This window comes from Solea senegalensis, linkage group LG2 (assembly GCF_019176455.1).
Source record: "Solea senegalensis isolate Sse05_10M linkage group LG2, IFAPA_SoseM_1, whole genome shotgun sequence".
NCBI lineage: Eukaryota > Metazoa > Chordata > Actinopteri > Pleuronectiformes > Soleidae > Solea > Solea senegalensis.
In genome coordinates this window covers 3,672,883-3,698,830 of record NC_058022.1, presented here as the reverse complement: position 1 = coordinate 3,698,830, position 25,948 = coordinate 3,672,883, and the positions used below count along the sequence as shown (strand labels likewise).

General features: G+C 40.1%; 1 protein-coding gene across 6 annotated transcripts; it reads right to left on the bottom strand.

The window, feature by feature from the left end:
- Window positions 1-1,261: 1,261 nt before the first annotated feature.
- Window positions 1,262-24,057, bottom strand: parp4 (poly (ADP-ribose) polymerase family, member 4). 6 transcript variants are annotated; one of them, XM_044019543.1, is made up of 40 exons: window positions 24,040-24,057; window positions 23,966-23,995; window positions 22,467-22,594; window positions 22,078-22,303; window positions 20,082-20,202; window positions 19,358-19,436; window positions 19,144-19,248; window positions 18,203-18,364; window positions 17,505-17,642; window positions 17,249-17,422; window positions 16,310-16,461; window positions 15,993-16,124; window positions 15,456-15,554; window positions 15,031-15,214; window positions 14,638-14,770; window positions 14,336-14,478; window positions 14,079-14,210; window positions 13,312-13,398; window positions 12,951-13,115; window positions 12,495-12,541; window positions 11,681-11,762; window positions 10,973-11,110; window positions 10,677-10,866; window positions 10,215-10,285; window positions 9,506-9,693; window positions 9,309-9,408; window positions 8,642-8,812; window positions 8,426-8,506; window positions 8,054-8,134; window positions 6,978-7,073; window positions 6,714-6,890; window positions 6,378-6,413; window positions 6,227-6,271; window positions 5,907-6,002; window positions 5,054-5,416; window positions 3,667-4,529; window positions 3,282-3,348; window positions 3,092-3,194; window positions 2,746-2,878; window positions 1,262-2,122 (listed from the first exon to the last, which is right to left on the bottom strand). In XM_044019543.1, the coding sequence occupies exons 3-40, from the start codon at window positions 22,590-22,592 to the stop codon at window positions 1,915-1,917; spliced, it is 5,694 nt and encodes a 1,897-aa protein (XP_043875478.1). In that variant the 5' UTR covers window positions 22,593-22,594; window positions 23,966-23,995; window positions 24,040-24,057; the 3' UTR covers window positions 1,262-1,914. The 6 variants fall into 6 exon arrangements, with proteins under 6 accessions (XP_043875478.1, XP_043875477.1, XP_043875479.1 ...); XM_044019542.1 differs by lacking the exon at window positions 24,040-24,057 and having other exon boundaries at window positions 23,966-24,033; XM_044019544.1 differs by lacking the exon at window positions 24,040-24,057 and having other exon boundaries at window positions 5,054-5,413; window positions 23,966-24,033.
- Between the last annotated feature and the right edge of the window lie 1,891 nt (window positions 24,058-25,948).

Genomic DNA, 25,948 nt, shown 5'->3' with positions numbered 1-25,948 from the left:
ATTTCCAAACCAGAAAGTCGGAACTTTTACTGCTAATTGCACTTTTGTGTGATTTAATTTGACCTAGAGCGTTATCCCTAACCATAACCATAAACAAAACCGGTTAACCTTTACTTAATCCCAATTCAAAGTTTAGCCCTAAACTTAACTAGTCCTGGAAATGGGCTTCTGCCTCATTAGGACCAGGTTTTGGCCTCCATGAGGATTACTGGTCCTGACAAGGTCAGTGTTTATGCCAGAAAAGGTCTGGCATAAAGGTCAAATTCAAGAACACACACACACACTCATTCATATTCATTACCATTTTGTACAAGGGCTGGGAATCTGTTTGAAACGAAACAGACGGAAGAAGAAAAACAGACAGACACACACACACACAACAGAACATGGTGAGAAAAGAAGAAAGAAACTTAAAAAAAAAAAAATCTGACAGAAATCTTTTTTTTTTTTTAAATGTGCATATTCTTCACTCTTTAACTCTCTACTGTGTGTTTTCAGCGGGGGGTATTTCCAGCTTTTTGGCACCAGGTCCCAGAGTCGGAGGGTGGGAGGCGGGGTCGCACACAGAGACAAAACGTCCGTTGTACCGGTGTGTTAATGCCACGAAAAGGGCCGCTAATGCTGGCTAAGCATGACTGGCAGGAGGGGTGACCTCCCAGAAAACCCTCTCCCGTGCACACACCCACACACACACAAACCTCTTCCACGCCTTCCTCATCGCACAAAGCAGCGCTCCGGCCTCGGCACTGACTCACACTTTCATGTCTCTCCAAAAGCCAAATGGCCAATTTTCTAAGAAGGCAAAAGTGGCTGAAGACAAAACTGAACGCTGACTTCCTCAGAAGTGGAGACTTCTGGGTCGCTGCCTTGTGGTGGTTGCTGCACTGCGTACAAAACAGTCTACAAAAGACCCTGGAAAATGATGACCCCCCCCCACACACACACACACACCCCACCGCCCCCTCTTGCTGTTGTGCACCCTAACTCATCCTTCGTATGTGAGATGAAAGTCAAATCTCCCTTCAAGACGTCCCTAACACCCCATCACCAAGAACTAAAGTGTCTCACAAGGAGGTCAAAGCAGGCAGGATTGCCGGGGGCCCACATGGCCCAACATAAAAAGTTATAACAGCCTTTTACATTTTTACGTTTTTGCTGTTTGTTTTAGGTGTCATAGATTAGCTATAGTGCTTGCTTCTTTTATATGAATATTATTTATAATACATATCTAAAACCAACATCATTTGACAAACTCATGCAGTTTTCGTGCATTTTTTACTTTATATATACTGTAGATAATAAAAAATGGGAGAAAGGGAGGAAAACAAGGTGATAGGAAGTGTGAAAGAAAAGCAGCTATTATAAAATATGCCAACACTACCATCTAGCGTTTTAGTACATACTGCAGCAACAGATCTGATATATAGTTCAGTTTTACAGCTGTTTATGTTTTATTTACTGAATTAACTGTTAATATTGAGGAAAGAACAGAAAAAAAAGCCTGAAGTTGTCTCTGAGCTGTGTTTTGTCTTTTTGTCGTCATGATTTTATGGTCCAACCACAGATTGTACATAAAAATGGAAGATGAATGTCCTGGATGTAGCAGTTAGCCACCGGGGGGGGCAACTGCTGATTTGAATGGAAGTCTATGGGATAATAAGCTTCTACTTGTCACTTGATTCATAACAAATGTAAACATTTTCACGAGCACTTAATGGTCTTATTCAATAGTTTTAAAAGAAAATTATGCACATTTTTTTTGCAAATTATAATCCCAATTACATAAAAGAGATTAGACGTTAAAGCACAGCACATATGAGTGAACAACAGAGGTTGCGGGTTTCTAGGGACATTAAAAGTTCTCATTAAAAAGGCTAACACTTTTGATTTTCTTCATTAACCTTATTGGCCACTTCAGTGCACCAGCAGAGGGGCTTCAGTCCTCTGCAGGTTCAAACCACTGAGCGGTGAGAAGGGAGGCGGGTTTTCGTAGCCCAGCAGCTGACGGGTAGACGACTCCCAGCTCAAACCGAACTCCAGACGGCTGTAGATACTCGGGTACTGTCTGTCAGCCCAGCGAACCCACTCCACCGCCCTCTTAACCTCCTCCCAGCGCTCTGGCCTGGAAAAATATTAGTTTGTTGTTACCAAAAGGAGAAACCGTCAGCAGCCTGGCTTTACGAATTCATCCTGAAGGGAAATTTACACTACATGACGTCTACAAGTACCTGTTATTTTACAACCACTCAACTCTCAGCAAAGCGTTGTTGTGCTGCACACAGGAAGTGATTTGTTTTATGCAAGGATGGATTACTGAACAAGCCCAGGGGCCCAAGGGCTCGGGGGGTGCCCATGTGCTACCATCCCAATGTTATTATGTGATGTTTTTATGGGCCCCTCGGCTATTTTATCCACCCCCGATGTCTCGACGGGGCACTCAGTCAACTAATGAAGGTTAAAATAAGTGATATCTGCATGACAGCACCTGGCTGGTCCCAGGGTCTCATAATCGGCCCAGGTTTTATGTCAAAATAAGCACAGAAACAGCAACATTGAACTGGTAAAGTGAGACGACTACAAACATGTTGCAGTATGACTGAAAAAAACAAAGAAATGCCCCAAAAAAGCAGTTTTTTGTTGAAAATGGTGCCTGTTTGTGTTCTGTCTTTAGGTTTATACCTTATTCTTTTTCAGCACAAAAAAGTCATGAATATCACTGTATTTATGGTTCGGATTTGGACAGACCTGGGCTGAGAGGAGTTGTCCAGACAGAAGAGGGTGCGGAGCAGTTTGCCTTCCTCCAGCTTCTCCACCCTCATCAGCTGCAGAATCAGAAGAGTTGCCACCAGCCTCAGGATGTCCGCATGGGCTCTCACACCTACAAACCCCACACACAGGGAGAATGAAGGGAAATGAAATTACCACCACGTTTGCTGCTTCAGCGACTTAAAAGGCTTTCAATGTTGGTTCATAGCAGAGCCATAGTTGCAGTTCCACACATTGGTGCCAGGTAATTATATCTACAGTACCTTTTTAATTCCAATAATTAGAGAAAATGACATTAATCTGTTTATGTTTTGCGACAACTCACCTAAAGAAACGATGCCTTTGTTCTTCAGGAACACGTTGGCAAAGAAATCCAGGTTAACACTGATGATCTCTCCCAGTTCTGGAGTCAATTCCCAGTAGCCTTCCTGCAAGAAATACGTCAGTTAGTCATGTCTATTTGTCTTTTGGAAACGGAAAAATTTAAATATGATAGCAATAAAACAATTTCTTACAGAGTGCTGCATCTGGAAGATCTCTGACCATTTGAGATTCGGCAGTCCATGGTCTGGCAACACACGTCTGCAACAATCGTGATCACAACAGAACACACTTAGTGATTATTGACAGTGATGTGACTGCTACTGATTATGTCTGTGAAGGTTCTCAGTCATTTGGGTCATGGTAGTCTTGAAGTGCTCAAACAAAAGGCAACCTTCGTTTTTGGCACTAAAAGACATCTACTGGACTGTTTCACATGCATGGATGCATGATTAAAAGACATAGAAATGAAGACAGGTCATTTTGATATGTCGAAAGATAACTCTGTTCAGGTTTAAGTCTTTGGGATGTCGCAGAGTCAATATGGACCACATCCGAGAGAAATGCTTCAAGACTCACCTGGCGAGATACCTTCGCGTTTTCACTCTCTTCTTTGGTGCAAGCAAAGAGGATGGACTACACACCTGGAACATTGCTGCCTTAAAAGAAACACCTGTTGGTGGAATAGGTGCTCCATGTAATGATTGTGTTCTCAAGGGTTGAACCTGAGACAGAGAATGAGTGCTGTATGATGTCCCATACAAAACAGAGCTTTCTTTTTCAGCACTTCTTGGGACTTGAACTGAGGCCATATCAAGAGCCAGGCTGTCCAGAACCCCCCTCTCTAGGTCCAGAGACGCACCAAAACCAGCGCTTGCTGATGGAGTGCAAGCGAGAGTGTGTTTTTCTTCAGACATTGAAAGGTCCATAATGCCTCCAACGCTTTCTGAAGCATAGGTGATTGAAGGAGAGTGTGAAACAGGAGGAGGAGGAGGAGGTGGTGGTGGTGGTGGAGTGGCACCATACCTCACTATGGTCGGAGGGGAAATACGAAGGGGAGGAGGTGGCTGATGCATTGGAGCCTTGGTTTGGATAGGAATAGGACAAGGGGGAGGAGGTGGAGGTGCATGGCTTCCAGGTGGACATGGGATTAGATGTAAAGGAAGTCTAACAAGATGGGGTGGAGGTGGGGGGGCAGGGAGTGAAGGAGGAGGAGGAGGAGCAGGAGCAGGTTTGTGTGGAATTCCCTTTTCTTGGGCTTTGACATACAAGCCAGATCTCTGTCTTTCAGAATAAGAATGAAGATCTACATGCGTCGCTTGTGCGGACCTCCTAGGTATTGGAGCACTTTGTTTCACCGAACCTAATAGAAGATTCATAGGCACCCAGGACGATGCCTTCTTTAATGAAACTAACATGTCTTGCTCTTCCACGACAATGTCCTGAAACGACAAACAAAGATTATTATTATTATTATTACTATTATTATTATTATTATTATTGTTATTAATAATAATAATAACAACAACAATAATAATAATCAAAATATATTTTATACCTATTATGTGGCTTTGAACTGAGCTTTATTTGCTGTCATTAGTAAATTATAGCACTATAACATATTCATGTATTTATATATTTTTCTCCTCTTTTATCTTTAGCTTTCAGTTTCTGGTGTTTCTTCATTATTGCCCAGCCCTGTCCACACATTATTGCCTGTTTAGTGATGAACATGCAGGAATAACTTCACACTAGTACACATCTGAATGAAAGTAGATGGCATCTTGCTCTGGATTAGCAGCAGCACACATGCAGTTGTGCTATTGGACTTTGTTTCTACACTGTTAGTGCTGCCCTGAAAAGAAACACCTGTTCGTGGACTAGCAACTCCATGTAATGATAGTGTTCTCATGGGTGGATCCTGAGGCAGAGAATGAGCTGATGTCCGATAAAAATCTGCTCTAACCTCAGAGCTCAGTTGTTTGCTTGCTGTTCTTGGGGATCTTCTGGTGGGTCTTCTTGCACCTTCAAATGGTTCCATACTGAGATTCAGGGTCTCCAGGTCCACACTCTGTAGGTCCCGGTCCACACCAAGACTTATTTGAGATGCAAGATAGGGTGAAAGATGCTGGGGAACGATTGAAGAACCGGAAATATAGGCAAGAGGAGCAGGAGGAGGAGGAGTAGGAGCATGCATATGTGGAATTTCCCTTCCTTGGGCTTTGAAGACAGTTCTTTCTCTTTCAGAATGAGGATCAATCTCTTCATGCACCCCTTTTGTGGACATCCTATATCTTGAACATTTCCTGTATAATGTAGCAGGGCACTGCTAGAGAGGGAGAAGAGTGAGGAAACAAACAAAAAAGAAGTCAAAACCTGTTTGTTTGCTGCTCTCAGATCAAAAGATAACAACTTCATAATGAATCTCTTTTGATACCACTAAATGTCACTTCTATTCCACAAGCACACACTGTAATGCAAACTTCAAGCGTTTGTAATGTGTCAACTTTGGCATTTATCACAATTTCCATCAGATCATCAAAGATTCTGCTGAGATCCTTCCAACAGAGGGACATGGACAGGTGCGCTGGTTTTCATGTGATGACACTTTGTAAATTGGCAAACTCTCTTTTAGATTCTCTCATTATTTCGAAGGTTTCTTTGCAGCATAGGAAGGTGTGAATGAGGCTGTAAACAAATACCATCGGAGGTGGGAATGACAAATTCTGTCTCAGATCACTTGCTTTACATTATGTTCAGAGGTATTTGTCGAATTATTATATTATTATCTATTATTATTATTATATTAACGATGTTACCTTCTCCTTCTCAAATATATTTTCAGGAATCGTAGCACCATGGTAATGGTCTTCCTCAAATGAAATGTCCATGCCTTGCGCTTCCATGACAATGTTCTGAAGAGAAACAATCACATCATTATTATTGTTATTATTATTATTTTTATTTTTATTATTATTATTGTTATTAATAATAATAATAATAATAATAAAAAAATAATAATAATCAAAATAGCTAAGTTAAAGAAAACTTAGCTATTATATGTGGATTTGAACTCAGCTTTATTTAAAAATAGCACATGTGCAGCTGCAGTTTAATGCATCATGGGACGAAATGTTACCTTGAGATCTATCGCAGATCCACCTGCTACTCGATAGCTTTCTAACTGCAATAGAGGGACAAAAAAACAACCAAGATTGGTGAAGCTCTAGAACACGTGCTGAGAGGGAGCACCGATTACACTGATTACACTGCACACAGGACGATGTTACCTCAGCGCACACGTCCATGGTTTCCTCTTCCTCATCCTGAAGAGAAATAATGATACTATTGTTAATCAAAACATAGTTTAAAGAAAACGTACCTATTATATGCGGCTTTGAACCAATCTTTATTTACAGCAGTTATTTGCCTAATCCTCTGAACATTTATTTTTATCATTTGGAACATTTTTATTTCTGCCACCCTTCAATTTGATGAAAATTACTTTCTGACTCAAAGTGATCAAAATCTATCGCAGATCTAATTTCCCTTGGGATTAATAAAGTGTCAATTGATCTATATCTATATCTCCATCTATTTCTAGCTATCTATCCTTGTGGTGTTACCTGCATGGAATCACTCGTGTCCTCAGATGAAAACGAAAACGCCATTTTTTCCACTTCCTCTATCTCTTCTCCGCTGTCCTGAGGAGATTTCCAGCCCATGTAAGGAAGGACGTCCACATCTTCTTCTGCAATCAACTTGGGGATGTCTGTGAAACCCTCCTCAGGCTGTTCCGTGTCCTGAAACAAGGTAAAATGAGGTTTGGGTTGGCCGTCGTGGTAGAAGTGAAAAGGATACGGCTGCACGAAGTTGAAAGTGGCACAAACCCTTTCCTCAACGGCCACAAAGCTGGTGAACTGAGAGAGAATGGAGAACTCCTTGCTTAACTCGATGATGAAGGACTTCAACTCTGCTTTCTTTCCCTGGGGGGGGGGGAAACATAAAAGAATCAACAGAATTAATTTCTTTGCCAATGTCAACAGATTAGTATTAGTGCATGTGGGGGACGTGCTTGAGACATTTAATTGTTTTGGCCTATTTATTGCGCATAATGCGGGGTTACCAGCAAACACAGACAAAGAGAATATCTGTTGATAGTATCGTGACATTCTACCACAATGAATACATACAACTGACAACTTTCACAAGTAGTTTTAGTGTCGAGGCTGAATCTGAACGAATCAAGTTCAACCTGAGCTCTCAAAGTAACACCGTGATCGCCAACGTTAAAATACAGCGGTGTAAATCGCCCGAGCATAGTCCGCTACAGACTTTTAACAGGAGGCAGATTTATTCCCAATGAGATCATTTGCTCTCTCCTCATCCTCCTGTGGGACAGTATTTACATGCAGCCAGTGTGAACATATACATGGACGCAAGAAGCAGCACAGCCCACAACACACACAGACATACATGTTTGCACTTCATTCATAGCAAGGACACTCATAAACATAATGCATTCCCTAGCCCCTCTCTCTAACCTTAAAGGGCCACTCCACCCAAAAAAAAATAAATTTTTTTACTAATTTCCAGAGATAAATGTGTTATTTGAGTGGATCTGAGGGACATGTCTCAATCCCACAACAAAATAAAGGCCATAGTTTGTCAAATCAAATAAATGAAAAACTGGTCAAATTTAATCAGACTCTAATAGAATGTGAATTAAACAAACACAACGGCGTCATAATAATTTCAAGTTTATCCGTCATTGGACCAAGTGCGGGAAAAAATGGGTGAAGAGGCCATCTAACCATCACAGCTAAGTGCCTAAGTGCCCAAAAGCCCTTTAAAGATGTGAGGATCAGCCAAAATATCCTCACTCTGTATGGTTTTTATGATTTTGGTCCTCAAAAAGACACACAAAGGCACACACACACACAGTGTGAATCCGACATTAACACACCTCATGTTCAGCTTCACTGATGTCCAGGCTTCCATCTTCATAATCCCTGATGAGGGCTCTTGCTGTGAGCTTGTGAAGAAACTGAACAAGGAGGTACAACATAATCACAGCCTCATCATCATCATCATCATGGTCATAACACTCACAGTGAACCTTCATCAGTACCTGCTGGGTGAGCTACTGATGACAAATTTACAGTGTTGTTTTTTCAGTGACAGAGGCTGTCTGATGAAATATTCATCAACTGACATTACAAATAGATGTTGTTTTTTTTCCTAGGGTTAGATATGTCATGGAAGCTGTGGATTTTTTTCAATGTTATACTGTTATACGGATAGTGTTAAGATTGATTGAGAGTGTGTGAAGACTTACTGTGCCTCTAGTTTTCTGCAGCTCACTGGTGGACACCATGGTTTTGAGCTCCTGACCACTCAGGTTGCCAAGGAGGGTGGCCTATAGGAAACAACAGAAATATAGAGCTTCGGTTTGAACGTGATCTGCTCCATCATATTGTACATTTCTTTGTGTTATTGTCTGGTTTAGACAGTCACATGGAGCTCTGGGCATTTTTTTTTACGGATTGCGTACCTGGGTGCAGTGCGGTACAAAGCCGTAAACCAGCGTGTGACAGTTATTGAAGAGAGCGTGGAGCTGTTTCGGGGCTTGCACAGGAGAGGGCGCAGTTGGGCTGAACTGCTGCCACTTCACTGACACCGAGCTGCAGCCCGGTGCTGCCATGCGCTTCACCTGACGCTCCACCTGCGACCAAAACAGATGAAATTAACAAAGCCAGTCACATGGCAGCAACTGTAGACCTGCTGAGGATCAAAGTGGGCATGAGAATAATGAAGGTGATTAACCCTTCTGTTACCATCCTGTTTTTTTAATATTCAAAATCTACCAGAAAGCAGACAAACAGAGCTTTGTGCCCACACACTTCTACAATTCTATAGCCATAAAATCTAAATATGAATATTATGATGGTCATAAGAGGGTTATAGAGACTTAAAATGTTGCTTTGTTGTTGATCGACAGGGATTTTCACTAAACAAACACGAGACCTCGTCATGTGGAGATGGAAGGCTTAGTCAGGATTGACAGTGGTTTGAATCTAACAGACATTTATATTTAAACGTTACGCACAACAAGCTTTAATTGTTTTATGACGAATTCACCTTTTTGCTTTATCACACAGTGATTTGAAGTGGTGACATACACTCAACAAAATATGTATTGTTTAATGTACTGGTCTCACCTTTTCTGCCCAGTTGTGCTTCATTTTTGTGTCAAAGAATTCGTAGGCTCCACCCCCTGCCTGGGCCAGAGTTCTCAGCATGTGCCGGTTGGCTGTTGGGCTGAAGCGACAAAGAACCATAAAACTTTAACTTTAAAACGTTTAACTAAAATAAACCAGAAAACCCTGTGATTTAAGACCCTTTGCTCTGTTCAGACCTGATGCCACAGGTGAAGAGGCGACTGTGCTGAACGTTGTCTCTGACCAGCTTCAAGGTGAGCTCTGCGTTGTGAATGTGGCCGTCTGACAGCAGCAGCAGGTTTCTGACGCCCCGGGATGGAGGCAGCAGGCTGAGAGTGCGCAGGGGCTGCCAAAGCTCAGTGCTGCCACCTCTTGGATAGAATTTCTACAAAAAAATAGAACTAGTTTGATGACGTCAGGAAGCAGCGTGGGATCATGGGAATTGTTGTCTCTTGTCCAAGAAAGACTAACCTATGAATACTAAAAATAAAAATCTAAAATTGACTATTGTTCCCCACCTTAAGTATATCAAACTCTGGTTTGATGGAGGAAATGATTTCAGTTTCACATTTCAGTAAAGAACAGTACATATTATGTTTACATACATGTTTAGTACTGCAATAAAAATAACCAAGTGACACCAGTATTACCAACGTTAAAATAAAGTGGTACTTTGTGTAGTTGTTTACAATAGCTTTTTTTATACTTATCTAGAGATGATCACGTTGATTAAATACATAAAAAAACACAGAAAACTTCAAAGGATCTCAAATATGCGCATGCTCCATGTCACAATCAACACAACACATTGAGTATTTCTTATATAACATAAATATATATACTGTACATATTGTATTGCCATGGCCTCTAGGTTCAACCACAGTGAAAAATGTGTGATCGGCTCACCTTGATGAAGTTCCCCATGACCCTACGACTGTCAGCAAGAGGGCATGGTATCTGGAACGCTCCCCAATAATCTGACGGACAGAATCAAATGTGAAAGTCAGACAAATGGAGAACGATTACCCCACCAGGTAGTCGCGATTTCATTCGAGATATGTCTGACAGGATCCTTATCTATGAGAAATCTTCTTTCTATCTTTGTAAACACTGTATTGATCAATACAGACATTCAGCATAACTCATTCTGTAAAATAAAGGTTTTCATTATCTGTAAAAAGTGCGCAACCGACTTGTCTTGGGTGATTTTTATTCACCATTCAAGAGTGTATAGTAGAAGATTATTCAAGAAAAAAAATGTAAAACATTCACTTCATATATGATATGGCATGTTTGCTTCCTCTTTAAGGGAGAGAAACTTCTACTTTTATTAAAAATGTACATGAAAAGACATCAAGACAAACTGACCAGTGCCAAATATCATGGCATTGACTCTGAGGTCATTGCTTAGGGCTTTGAGGACCTGAAGGGCGATTCTCTGGGCCATTTGGAGGGGCTCTCCCTTCATGGACTCGGACGTGTCCAGTAACAGGATGACTTCATTGGCTTCTGAGCTGCAACCGTTGTCAAAGTCTGGATAGAAAACCAACATGCAGGCCTGGAGGAGACAAAATTATAGATTCAGCAGGAATCAGCAGAAAGAGAGAGAGAGAGAGAGAGAAGTGGAATAAGAGCCAGAGAGAAAATGAAAGGGACAGACAGACCTGGCTGTCTTTGTCAGGGTGTTTCTCCACCCACATCCTGGGCAGGTGGACCACAGACAGACCGACCGACAGCTGGAAACCCTCCACACCCATGGCTTGTCCTGGTAGCACGCTCACTACCGCCTTACAGTCTGTTCTCTGTGGAATCACAAACACACGCACGGAGAGGGAGACAGAGAGAGACAAAAGAAACTTTTAATTATGACCCTAATTCCATTTGATGCACAGAACTTAAAGGGGCAGCAAACAATGTTTGTGTCTCTAGAAATCCCAGGTGGAGTCGATGTGTGGTCACTCTCTCTGAGCCAGTGTTGTGTTGTGCCTTCATAAACACCCCTGCCAGGAAAAATACACGCACAACTGCCGTAATGCACATTTGCATGATGGGGGTTGTCCATTTTAGAATGATGCAGGAAAAGGGGAAAAAAGCCAGTAGCGTGTAAATCAAGTTGACATGTTTTCCACAAACACTGTTGTGCCAGGAGAATACCTGAGCGGCTCATGGTGAAGTAATATAAACAAGGATGGTGTTGTTTTTCTATCACAATTACTCTGTGCAAACACTGATGACAAGTTTGATCCAAGACATTGTCCACTTCAGCTTAACCCGACTCATAGCTGAACAAGACGGGAATAACTGGGGAGTGGATAATAATCCATATTATAATCAAAATACAGGATGTATAGAATGAGAAACACTCAAATTACCTTCATCTTGACTTGATGAGTGATGCACTGCAGGCTGCTCATTACAAAGGGCATCTCAATGGACATGTCCAGAGTGAAATCTCTGGAGGAAAGAAACGGTAACAGTTTTTAAGCAGCAATGATAAGCAGTCTGGTCTCCCAGAAAACAATACTGCAGGATTTGTACATTCTCTATGGACAAACATGTATGGGTTTAAAGTTTTTAGCAAAACTGTGTCATGTCATGTCAACATTTGTAAAGTGTTGTGCTGTAAATCTCAGCAATTTGAGGACAAAACTGTTACTGTTAAGGCCTTTTTGGGCTTCAGCCTAACCTGATACGTGGATATTATGCAAGTTTTCCCACTCCAAACTCAATTAAACAGATTTTGACTTTATTTTGTTGTTCTCATTTTCCCATGCGGGATTTGAATAACATTTGCAACAAAACAGAAGCCTCAAAAAGATGGCAGGTGTTGCCATTTTAAACAACAGCAAGGATTTATAGGCTTTTCGGCTAAAAGGCTTTCTACTGACTTCAAACAATGGGAACAATGGGACGCATTGGTGGAGGAAGTGAAAAAGAAAAGCAATTTTCACTAAAAAGAAATCCTTCTAAATTAATTGATAAAATTGATCTTATCAGTGGTTGTTAGAAATATAAAACGGCAATATATGGTCCTGAAGACTGGCTTGTGGTAAAGCTAGTCAACGGATCCTCTACTACACAATTTCACCAATGTCCGGTGTAATTTATTAAAGATGGAATGATTGTACTTCTCAAAAATATACATCACATCAAAATGCAATAAAATAGCCAAAAGGTATTGCTTACCTTGAACTTGCAGCCTCTCCGTCTACACACACCTTATCCACACTGACCTGTTTTATAATGACAATGGTGAAAACATGAGGTTAAAAAAACAAAAAACAAAGTTACATACATTATTCCTCGCCCTTGACTAAATGAGGTTCAATATTATTGCTCTTTTGCTTGAACTTCCAAACAGAATTCAAAAAAGTGTGGAATAAGTTATCATTAACCAAGGGAAAAATATTCTTACTATAACAAATAAAACTAAAATAGCAACACTTGGCCTCTCAGCTGATTATTTCCTCAGCGAATATGTGCCACTTTTAAGATGTGCTGCTAGATCTTCTTTAACCCAACACAAAAGAACATTTAATTCTATTCACTCGAGTAACAGCCAGCAGAATACGAAGTGACAGAAATAGTGGGATGGGATTTTAGTTTTAGTTTCTCCCACTCAGAAACTAAAGCTTTCCTTACTTGTGTGGTCTGGTTGAGTGCTGACCGCTCCTGCCACGGAGCCACGGTCCCGGGCAGGGAGAAGAGAACGCTCCCATCCCTGACGATCAGCTCGGACACAAAGGTAACTTTGATGACGACGGTTGCACCGGGCGGCAGATTGCCCACACTGATGGTGAACACGTCCTGCAGTCAGCACGAGATACATTTAGTCTTCTCGTCCGAAAAAGGACGATGTACAGGTTTATTCCTCACCCTCTCTCATACTTTTATGATGTGTTAGTCTTGTACTTGCATTGTGTGTGAGACAAACGATTAAGAAAAATGAAAAAAACAAACAAACAACACAAAATCAATATAAATAAAAAAAGGCTGCACATACAGGGGCATCCTGGTCCATGAGATATGCTCCGTGACCTTTCTCAATAGCCTGTTTGTATTCTCTCCGAGCCTCCAATTTCTCCTTCACCTAAGAATAAAGAAAACAATGTTGAATAGATTTACATTATTAAGTTTTGTACAGAATAACACCTTGATGATGCCAAACAAAAATGTGACTTAATTTAAAAGATTTTCATTAGTGTGACTTTATGCTTACTTTTGGCTTTTTTTTTAATCATTATTTTACCCTCTGAGGAAATGTGTCCCTACTGTGATAAACCTTATAGTCATACATTACTTTGATTACAGGAAACATAATTTTCTTTTAAGAGCAACATCACGCTCGCTGTGGATGATTTCGCAGAAAGTCCTGACTGAAATGGGCATGAGAGCATAATCACACACTAGGTGATTTCACAGCAGTGCTCTTACTGACTCTCTATGAATGTCTCTCAGAGTCTGCAAGTGTGTGACTATGGGCATTGGGATTAAGCCTAAGGTCCCCATGCATCCCTGGCTGACCTGTATGTGGGGGAAACCCCATGCTACAGCAACAACTGTATCCATTATCAATTCATCTGTCCATATTATTTCGTCATTTATCTAAAATATCTGAAAATTGTGTCAAATTTGGATGAGGGTTTCCCAAATAAAATAGAACGTAATTATATTCGAGCATCTGAAATCACATGACGGATTGATTGATCAAAAAAAACAAGTTGTTATTGCATAAATCACTGCAGCCCGAGTATAGAGGCTATGACCCACCTTTCCCACCACATGTTTCCCGTTAATGAACGCCTCAAATCCGCACACTGCTGCTAAATCGTCCAGCGGGAAGACATACTTCGCCTCAATGGGCACAGTGCTCATGTTGGTGTATTTCTGGAAAATGATGACCTACAAGAGGCAAAGGAGACACAGAGGGGAGATGAACAGGATGCTGTCTGTGCTTCTGTTTTTTGTTTTTTTGAACCATTAAAAGTCTGTTGCAAGATCTGATTACGAAACCCAAAAATAAATACCTGCGAGACCAAATCCATCAGTTTGCACTTCACATGAACAGCCTGCAGAGGGAGCTGCTGACCAGAGCTGTCTAACAGTCCAGGCGTCACGTCCTCCATTGGGTTTTTGATGATTTCGACTCCGTCAGCCTCCAAATTGATCACTGCACGCACACACAAACACAAACAGGACAATATCTTTAGAAAGCTAAGAGAGCTAAGATGCAGACGTAGGAGCCTTCACCATTTACATTGTGTGTGATAATAACATCAGATGAATGTTGAACCCGTTGGTGAACTGTACAGCGGTGGTTGGTGCTCACATTCATTAGAGAAAGCTTCACGGGAGATGTTGACGTCAGGGCAGAACTCCTTCGGTTGGTCGCCCTCGAGGCTGAACTGAACCACGTACTTGAGTTTCACTTGATCGGGACTATACACCACGTACTCATCATCCTGCAGCACAAGCGCGATACGGTTATGATAAAGTCAGTAAAAGTCAATGACGTGAGCAAACATAAACGCTGACAGACTGGTGCTGATTTGAGGACAACTTTGGCTGCCTGAGGTTATTTCTACACAAAACATTTACATCATTGTCTTTTAGAAAAAAAAGCAACACAGTACAGTGCATTTACATTTAGGTGCACATGCTCGGGCTGCAACAACTAATCAAATGAATCTATTTCCACACACAAACACCCTCGCACTCCTACCTCGAACTCAGAGCGAGAGTTTGGGGTGCAGCGGACTCCGTGCACGCTGTGGTGTCCCTCTGGGGCTTCGGTCAGCGTGAAGTCTCTTTCGGTGACGTCCTTGCAATCTCCCAACGCCACGTCACACACCAACAGCAGCCGAGAGCCGTCAGTCACACTGGGCTTGGAGTATTTCAAACAGCTCCTGTCAGGGGTAGCAGAAAGCGGCTTTACCTAAAATGGCCATGCCGTCCAAGCTCCCAGATTGCACCGGAGGATTGCAGGCTCCATACTGCAACATCTACCTTCTGTAATTTGTTTGTCAGGTATTTTTTGTTCTTGTAAATACTGTCAGTAAAGGACAAATTAACTCATGTGTCCAATGTTGTAAGTAAGTTGGTATGAAGCATAGAATTCCCCATGTTAGTTGCAGACTTTTCACAAACCCAATAGCGTTGGTGAAGTAGATTCCACTGCCCAGATTACCAATATCTGTTCTCCCAATCCCATGATGCTCCACTCCAACATGAGGCAACAGCAGACCACTACAGAGAGAATAAAAAAAGTTTACAAGTCGTAATTGCCGTAGACTTTAACAATAAACTCAAATAATAATAATACATATGGTAATTCTAGTCTCTTTGTTTTCTGAATAAGAACACCTTGGATTATCCACCAATAATTAAGCTTTGAAGAAGGAAAATGAGAGAAATAGGTCAATGTTCCTGTAATATTGCAACACTGAGCTGACTCCAGGCATACATAATGTGCATAATCATACTCATATTTTGGTGATACCAATCTTTTCCTCCATCAGAGGACAAATCTATTGTCTTGAGAGTGAATCCATTAACTTTCATCAAGGTTTTTTGATTAAAACCTTAAATTACATTTAAAGCAGGGGCCAAGGTTGGGGGTTATGATAGTCATTAAGGGCGAAATTGGAAGGGAAAATCTCAAATTAATGAATCGTGTGACCTCACCGAGAAAGGATTCCGACAAAGTTGCTGGGGCTGGAAGAATGAAGAAGTGGCTTTATGTTCCCGATCTCACTTTTAAAAGTCTGAAGCTCCACCCCTCTGCCGACTCTCAGAACCTGTTTGATCACCATTTTCCTGCAGATAAAAAAAAAAATGACACAAACACACATTTTAAGTTAGCTTAGTTGTTGTATTTGCTTGTTGTTTTTGTCCTTTATTGCTGTAAATGTGGGTCACCCCCTCAATGATCTCTCCAGTTTGAATAAAGTTATTGTTCTTATTATTTTCATTAAAAAATTGCATCTGAGGTGGTACACTACCTGTCTCGCAGCAGGGTGGTCACGGCGTGAAACTCCGAGCATCTGGGGGGAACGGTCTCAATGCAGCACCTGAGTGCGCGGTACTTCCCCACACAGGAAGGAGTTGGGCTTCTCAGAGTCATCTCAGTCACATTCAGGACATCTCTAATCAACTTGACAACAAAAAAAACAAAAAGAAAGAAGAAGAGAAATCATTTAAGTAAGAATATACACACAGGGGTAGAGGGAGTGACCTGCATTTATGATTATGAGGTAATAAATGACATACATTTTCAATGATTTGAAAACCCTTTAGTTTTTGTTTTTTTTCCCTTTTCGACTTCTCCCTCTCTAGGGGTCGCCACAAGGAGTACACTGAATATAGCCCCCTGTGGCTGGGGTCAATTTAGAGCATCCAATTAACTATGAGCAATGGGGATTGGGTACGTTGCCAGCCACTGACCTGGTTGGGACGCAAACCCTTTGCAAACCCGCTTGGCCATGCGTTGTCCCAAAACCCTTTATTTTATGGTCCTTGGAATAAACCTGACTATAAGTATTTATTATTATACTAACTGACTATTAATAAGCCTAAAAATATTATAAAACATTTTAATGTACATAAGACACTATCTATTATTATTACTAGATCTATTATAAACCGCAATAAGACATCTATTAACAATAATAAGACAGTATAAGTGGTAATTAAATCTTAATTAACATTTGTATTTCTTTTTAACAGCCTTATTGAATGACTAATCTGAAATGATCATAATCTGGAGTGGATTCCACTCACAAAATAAAGCATGGGACTGGGCCCATATGGGTCTCAGGTCCTGCAAGAGCACTACTGTGGTGTATTTATGTCTATGCATGAGAAAGGCCTTTTTAAATCATGTGCCGTGTACTCATGAGTACAGTACATGAATGTTTGTGTTTGTGTATGTTCTGTGCTACCTGACAGAGGTCCAGTTTTTGAGAGATGTCCCTGGGGTCAGGAACACAATTGGGCCTCTTGTGTGGCAGCAAGACGTTAAACTCGACGAGGAGATCTACCAGTTCTTTTCCAGTCCTTTCCCCCTCCTTTAGCTTCCTCTGAATCTGGACTAACAAGCCTTCTGCTCTGCTCACCTACACACACAGACAAGGAAGGGAAAACAAGTGTAATTGTCTTTGTGACTCTTCTTTCAATTTCAGAATGTACAGTGCTTACATCATTGAGGCTGAGCTTGTCGATTGAAACCAGGAGGATGTTGTCAAGGTAACCCAGGGCCTCAGTCCACAGCAGCTCCACAAAAACAGCCACTTCCTGTGATAAGTTTACTTGGCTCAGTTTCTCCTCCAGCAGCAGCTGTCGGCCGGATAAAGAGAATGTAAATCAACATTAGGTTCAGCTACGGTACCAAAAGCTCCAAAATATAACACAATATCCATTATCCAATATCAATGTCCACATTTCCTGTCTGTGTGTATTTCTCCATGCTTGATTGCTCTTGTTCACCACGTACTGTCTTTGCCACATCAAATGTATTTAGTATCCGTTTCCTTTTGACCGTGACATACTGTATCTAAAGTCCAATAGGACTGACAAAGCATGAGCCCAGTCAAGGGTTACATCTGCCTATCAAAAAAAAAAAAGAAAGAAAGAAAAACATGCACACAGAAAGCGAATGTGCAAAATCCACACTAATCTTCGTCCTGAGAGGCACCAGTGCTAGTTACTGCAAAATTAATGCAGCCCTACATGAATTCATATGGGATACCAGATTTTCTGTCATTTGCAGCAAAATCTCCAGGCACATGGATGGGCAATTACAAACGTGCTAAGAAAGAAGTCCCTGCAGCCTCATGTTCTATGTTTTGACATGCCTGTTGGCAAAAGGTGGTACACTGTTAAAAGAGTGTTGTGACCTGATGCAGAGGTGCTGAACCGAGTCCCGGGGCCTGTGGAACGCTGTGGAACCCCCCACACAGAGCATTGACCTGCAAGGTGTCCCTCACTGCAACAAACACCTCAAACGCTTCCTCTGCAGTGGACGGAAACACAAGCACCTCCTTCACTGCCTCTGGAGTCTGTCGGCACAAAGACGGGGATGTGGTTATCAGGATGTCTTGGGTTACATTCAGATCTGAGCTTTGGGTCTTATCACAGGGCCACACTTCACAGCTTTTCTAACCTAATAAATGGGACATTTTGTTTCATGAAAAAATAATAAATAAATTACAAACATAAAAAAAAACCCAACATACATTCTGCCACTTATACTATACATATATCTATATATATGCTTTGTTAATAACATATAGTCTGTTATTATATAGTGTATATTACTATATTCTCTTTATAACTGTATACAAATATATAAGAATCACAGTAGTATCTTGCACTTCAAACTGCATTTAGTTGTCTCTGTCTGTACCTCTGTACTCAATGACAATCAAGTTGAAACACCAAACCCTAAATATCACATAAACGCTTCACTTAGCCCTTTTATGACACAGTTTTATAGCATTGTCATTTGAAATGGTTGGCGATGGCTAAATGTGTCAGTCGAAATATGTTTTAAACATGTTAAAAACAAGTTAAAGACAGTATTGGACTGATATCAGTATTGGTAGACACTCAAGGTTGTGACATCAGAATCTACTGTATATAAGACATAATAATGGCTAAATGTACGTATCCCTAAAGTCCTGAAGTGATATGAAGGTACTTTTTGTTTCTCAAGGGAAGAAGCAAGAAGTCCAACTAACCAAAAGTTGCTTTGTTTGCTATATTTAGCTCACAGAAGTTTAGTACGCTGTCACACACGCTTACTGGAGACATCTGGGACATAAAACAGACCTCATACCTTGGTATTTACATCGTTCTTCCAGTATCTGACCACGCGGTACAGCTGTCCTTTCTCTCCTTTGCAGCTCTGCAGCTCTACAACAAACCAAGTGTTGCTCCTACTCTGGAGCAGCAAACAAACAACAATAACAATAATAATAATAATAAAGCCTGTTATTAGTCATTTTAATAACTGTTGTAACAGCAGACGTAATAAAAGAAAGTAGCTTCACCTTTTTAAAGATTGAATACTTGGCCACTTGAAAATGATCCGGATACGACGGGAGATCGGGATCAGTTTCAGAGTAAAGTCTGTGAAATTTAAGAAATCACACCAAAACTGCAGAGATCAGTCACAAAGGAAATGGTATTTTACCATGGGTGTGTCTTTAAACTGTAAAGTTGTGAAATTTCAATTCCTAAATAAATAAAATAGTTACATTTGGTCTTAGAATGACTCCTACAGTGGTGTGCCCTGCCTGTAAGCAACAATTATCTAATTTATTGTCAATTTATAAACAGATATGAAGAAAGCAGCACAGATTATTACTTTAATAATAACAAACGTGTGGTGCATTTAGGTCTCTGACCCACAGACAGGTCACAGGAGACAATGTTTTTCTGTTTGTTTATGCTTGTTATTCAAGACATACATGTTTGTTTGTTCTAAAATCCTAACATGATTATGTATTATGTGTTCAGTGTTTGATTGTTAAATATGCCTGGCTTACCTTTACAAAATAAGATTGCATGTTACCGAAATGGAAGTAACACATAGTCAGAAACTTCATATGCAAAAATATATTCTTGTGAAAATGTGCGTTGTGAATTGGGTCACAATTGTTTAGCACCTTTTATAAAAAAAAATAGGCCCTGGTGTAAAACACTAATGTAGCTGTATTTATATTATCATAATTATTATTATTATTATTACATTATAGTTTTTGTACTCCTCACCTGTACTTTAACAGGACGGGCGCACAGCTCGGCACACTCTCAAGCCACTGACTGGGATGGGCAGGGTCCACAGGCTTGGCTTGGACCTTGGTCTGCTCAAATTGCACTGCACTCATTGGCTCTTTTGTATGAAAGCAGTGGTAAAGACAAAGCAGACTTGTGAATGTTCTTGTGAAGAAAAACACAAAGGCGTGCACAGCTGACACACAAACACAACCTTTATCTGAACAGGTGACAGTCTGTCCACACATACACTTCATCAATGTTGAAAGAGAAGAGGGAAACTACTGAGCCAGATTTGGTAAGTGTATTTGTGGAGTGACACGCCAGACAATAGCTGTAATCATGAGTCACTGTGCTGGAACTGGGTGGAGTCCGGATTATTGATGAGGATTCTGTAACCGGTTGAGACCACATTTAGCATTTTAAAATCCCATACAATTGCAGAGTTGGTAACTTGGCTTTAACTAGGCTTTTCTGTAAAGTTTTTCTTTATTCTATCATACTCTTTCATGCATCTTATGCACGGCTGCATCAATTAATCAGTCGTTTTGAAAAGAAACAAGTTTAGATGTTGAAAGAAACACATACTTTCTGATTTATTGGATTAACTGTGACAGTAATTGTTAAATATATTATGCATTTGGTTTGTGAAAGTTGTCATTTAGACATCTGTGTTAACACCAACAAATATATTTGTTTCCCAATTTACCTACTTGTTAAGGGCCAAACAACTAGTGATTTGAGTAATTGAGTTACATGCATCAGACATCCATGTTTTTGCTGGATCACACTTCCATGTTTTTGTAACTGAATCCTGTATTGTGTATTTTGATATTTTAACATTCAGTATTTTTATCCTTTCTTTTGCATGAATATTACGATGTCTCATATCTGTACATTTCAATATTTGTCATTTTGTCTGTCTTCAACCCTGTTGAAAGACTCTCATGTAAAAGTGAGGCTTTTATGGTTAAATAAACCTTATAAAATAATAATAATAATAATCCATAACAAGTATAATTATTAGCTGCAATGAAATCGTATATGTTGTCATGGTGTGTTTTCTTTTTAGGATGTCAATTACTTTGCCTGCAAATCTGAGCCAGAATTCAACAGTAAGAGCATGCATTTGTCCAACAGGGATCAGTAAAGCTCCATCTTAGTTTCAAGTGGCAATCCATGCAATCTATATTTATGCTCTGTCCCCAACACTGATGGTAAACACTTATGTCTGGACAGCATGTTCCAGACTTCACCTGGTAATTAGACACCGTGAAAGATAATCAGGCCTGATTCTGAGGGAGGAAATTAAAGTTTGATTAGAAATGAGCAGCTTCCTGGTACAACTGCGGTTTTGTTTTGGAACCAGCAGCGGCAGAAATGCTATGTCATTTCCCTTAGATTTTAATAATATTTACTTCAAGTTTGGTCACTTCTGCTAAATAGACAGCTTGTTTTAATTATTGACAAAATACTGAAACCGATCAATCAACTCTAAAAATAATTAAATAAATGGATTGAATAATTGTTGCAGCCTGTGATGACACCCCTCAAAATGTTAGCCAGTCACTAATGTAAGGATGAGAACTTAAAGCGACAAATTGCTCACAACATATATGTATTACATAAGAAAAGAAGCTTAAATTAACATCATGCAGTATTTCCTAAATTGCAGCCGCTGAGATTTGCTCGTCTTTTTGCCTCAAACTGCAATTTCAAGTTGAAAAATGGTGAGTTGTGTATTATTACGTAAAATATGTTATTTTTTTCAATTAAAACTATTAATTCAATCCTTTTCATGTCCTTTTCGAGGAGGCAAAATAGACATCTACTCTGTTACATGAATATACAAAATAGAAAAATAGGTAAGAACGTGCCTATATTTTTGTACCTCGCTTCACGTGTATATATTGTGTTTATTACTCATTTCTAACTTCATTCCAATTACAGATGTCTATATTGTGCATGGGGAAAGTGCATATAAGGGAAGTACCTTGACATTTTATTGGGACTGGATTCGGTGAGTAGAGAGGAAGAGGAGGTGAGGAAGCTGAAGTAGAGGAAATGTCCAATTTGTATTCATCAACAGGTAGCAGAGCTCCTCTTTCCACACAGGTGTACACATAATCCACCCTGACCACAGGGGTTTGGTACTTTCTGATGTTACGTAGTCTGCTGGCGCTCACAGTCGACACATCATTGGTCACTATCAGAGAGCACTGTGGCAAATGCCGGCAAGAAAAATACTTTTTTATTTATGTACACAACAAGCAGATGTTCCACAGACGCAGAAAAACTCTAACAAATGATTGATGGTATAGATATTTCTACAAAGATTCTAGTCTACTTTCCTACGGAGGAGGAATGATCACATCAACTGACCTGTTTATTGACCACAAAGGAAATGGTGCCCCCATTCTCTGTTATTGCTGACTTCAGCTTCTTCTTTTCCTTGAAAGACAAAGTTTTCAGGTCCAGAAGCACAGAGCTGTTCTCAAACACAGCCATGCCTGTCAGGAAGGGCAAAAAAAACAAAAACAAGTTATTCTTTTAGATTTTTTTATATACATAAAATGTCATGCTTTTTATATCTTGGCACATGCACAGCACACTGTAGTGTAGGTCACATTTGAGGGCCTAACATACACCTACATTTGTTTCCTGGAGTTTAAACCTATGACTAACAACACTGGTTATAACCATAATCTGGTTAAGAAGTGGACAAACATTCCCCAAATGATTGCCTGAAATGTGTCACTGTAGTCAATGAAATCCTGTTCAAATTTGTCCCCAAAGGTAACTTATCACACTCACACAAACACAAACATGTTTTTATATCTTAGTGAGGACACATCATTGACACAATGATGTGTTACCCTAACATTAACCAACACAACTGCCTTATCCAATTCTTACCCTAAAACCAGGTCCTAACCCTAAAAAATGTCCTCACGGGGTAAAAATGTCCACACAAAGAGAGGTTTTTATGTTTTTTTGGACCTCACAAAGTTAGAAATAGAAGTATACACACATAGGTAGTAGCTATATCTTTGAGAGGACGCTCTTTGGCCTGAGGCATTCCTTAGCCCCATACCTAATCATCAAAACTAAATGCCTAGGCCTAACCCCAATAATAGTTAGTAGTAATAAAAGTTATTTCAAACTCAAACCTATATCTAAACCATACAAAAAAAGTTAGGGTATGTCAGAAATATAGCTGCAAACTTCAAACTAAAAAAACTAACAGAGGACATGGAACATATTCACATTAATTGCATGATAAAGTGGTTATTAAAATAAGTATACAAGTACACAGACACAAAAAAAACCATACCCCTCTACTTGTCAAGATACTGCACTGATTTACAGTCTAGACAGTTGGAAACAAAACCCTTATCCCTAACCAGTTAAGTCCTGTTCATAGCCTCAACCTAACCCGTTCTTTACATTTTAAACAGAGACATAAAAATGAAGTGCTGCCTCATTATGACCAGCTTTGGTCCCCATAAAACTACGAGTACAAACACTGTCAGCGTTTACACTCTGCCAGGAAATGTCCCATAAGAGGCAAGTGTATTGCTGGGAAAGTAACGCGGAAGTAAATCTAGCTCCCGTGTTGCAAAACAAAACACTTGTTAAATGTCTACAACAGTGACAGACTTTAAATACATACACCAGCTTAATTAATCTGTATGGAGTGACTTAAAAATAAAGACACAAAATAGGTGACTGTGAGTGTGACGCATTCCCAGGTACGTGTTGATGAGACACGCTAAGCTAGCTCTCCGGAACAGTTACATAAACGTTGACAGCGTTAAGTAGAACACGTTGAGACAAGACTGTGTTTACTAAAGAAGGTAAAAACTGAGGTTTGCCCCTACTGTGCTCATCCAGGTCAGAACCCCAGCAGCAAATGCTGTCAAGCGCTGATAGACGCTGGAGGAAGAGTCACAGCTGCGCGCGTGGGTTACGTGGTCACACAACTTCTGGCGTTCTTTCAAAATAAAAGTAACATCCGCTGCTTAAATGAGCAAATATTGCTAAGTTAACACTTCACAATTCCTTCTGCTGTTGTACCAATTCAAATAGCTAACATGGTGATGTTTTTATGCACTGATATATGTATGTACTGATATTAATGTGAGTGGCTGAAAACCAACGAAAAGTCACAAGTCTTTTCAAATTAAAATGACTTATTGGCAGAAATTGAATATTGCTAGCAAAAGGGATGTTTGGATGAGTGTTCAATCACTTTAAAATATAAAAGCTGTTCAGTTTCCATCGTGGAACCATAGGTTCTCAAAGTGGGGTACGTGTACCACTAGTGGTATGCAGGCTTCCTCTGGTGGTACCTGGAAGGAAAATCCGAAATACCGTTCTACCGTATATACCGGGGTATGAGAACTCAGAATATTGTCTCAGGTGGTACTTGATGCTGCCAACTTGCAAAGCAGCCATGTTTCTACAGGAGCCTGAATGGACAAACCAGCCACAGCATTTGTTTTGCATTTTTACACAGATCGTTCATGCACATAGATGTTTACTCCCTTTTATTCCATCATCATTTTTTATATACTTTAATGTTGTTCTTCTTTTAACCTGTTTTGTAGGTTGTTTGTTTTTTTGTTTGTTTTTACCAAAACTACAACGTAGAGGAATAAGAGGAACATAATTTTGGTCACTCTGTGTTCCTCGTACGTGGTTTAAAAACAATGATGACACTGAGAGCCTTTTCCATCTTGCTTTTACACTGAAAGGAAAAGAGTCTGTCTGTTCTGTAACTTGACAGGCGTTTGATGTCTTCCTGGTTCGGCGCAGACTCCAGCTGATCCACATGGGCTCCCGTACTTACACTAGGTACTGTACTGTACATGAACAGCCACAGGGCCGTTCTGCTCCCCCAGATGAAAAATTGCATTCCATAACAAAACAAAGTTAAGTGGCCGTGCATGCACCATTAATTATTCTGCGTAATTAGTGGCGACTCCACAGCTGAGCAGCTGGCTGCTTGCATGTGTGTGGTCTGCTATGTAAATTAGAATATTGTTTCTTGCAGTTTGAACCAATAACCTCGGGGAGTTTTTAACATTAATGGGCTTTGTGTATTCTGCCCTGTTGCAGTTTCTCACTGAGGTGTGACATTTAGAGCAAAGAAATACTTCAAACATACGGCGGGGTAGTTAAAGTGAGCGACGCGTTTACATTAGCCAAATGTATGCTTTTAACAACTTTATCTTTATCTTTATAAACATCAGGGTGTTGCAACAGAATATGAAAGCGTGGTGTTCGGAGCTAAGACAGAGAATAGAGAATAGAAAAGTACCTGTAACAAAGTACCGATACTTTGTTACTGTACTTAAGTACAACATTCATGTATCTGTCCTTTTGCTTTGTTATTTATATTTCGAGCAACTTTTACTTCTACTCCACTACATTTCCTCTAACTATCTTTGTTACTAAAATCAGAAGAAGAGTTCTAAAACTTAAGTACATTTGATATCAGAAAATTACTTTTGATACTTAAGTACAGTAAATGTCAAGACTTTGATTGAAGTAAGATTATAAAAAAAAGTGGCAAAGTCAAACTTGTAGCAAAGTCATTTTCTGATAAGATACTTGTACTTTTACTCAAGTATGTCTTTTAGGTCATTAGACTGAGCACCTTTAAATTAAATGCAAATAACAGCTAATGTCAGACAGTGTAGGCGATTGTTTCCCAAAGCCTGGGTCGGCACCCAAAGATGGGTCGCGGTAGATTTTTTTAGGGTCCCCCCACAAATTTGCAGTTAAGATTTATTTGTCATTATTTTTTTAAAAGTGAGTCCCCATATAGAATGTTTATGAAACACCTGTGACTGGCAAAA

Bases quoted from the DNA above. Each gene is read 5' to 3' on its own strand.
- parp4 (XM_044019543.1), bottom strand. From the start codon at position 22,592: ATGGCTGTGTTTGAGAACAGCTCTGTGCTTCTGGACCTGAAAACTTTG. The intron at 19,249-19,357 runs GTGAAGCTACTT...TTGCTGCTCCAG, and splicing joins AGTATTCAATCTTTAAAAAG to AGTAGGAGCAACACTTGGTT. The intron at 9,694-10,214 runs GTGAGCCGATCA...ATTTTTTTGTAG, and splicing joins TCATGGGGAACTTCATCAAG to AAATTCTATCCAAGAGGTGG.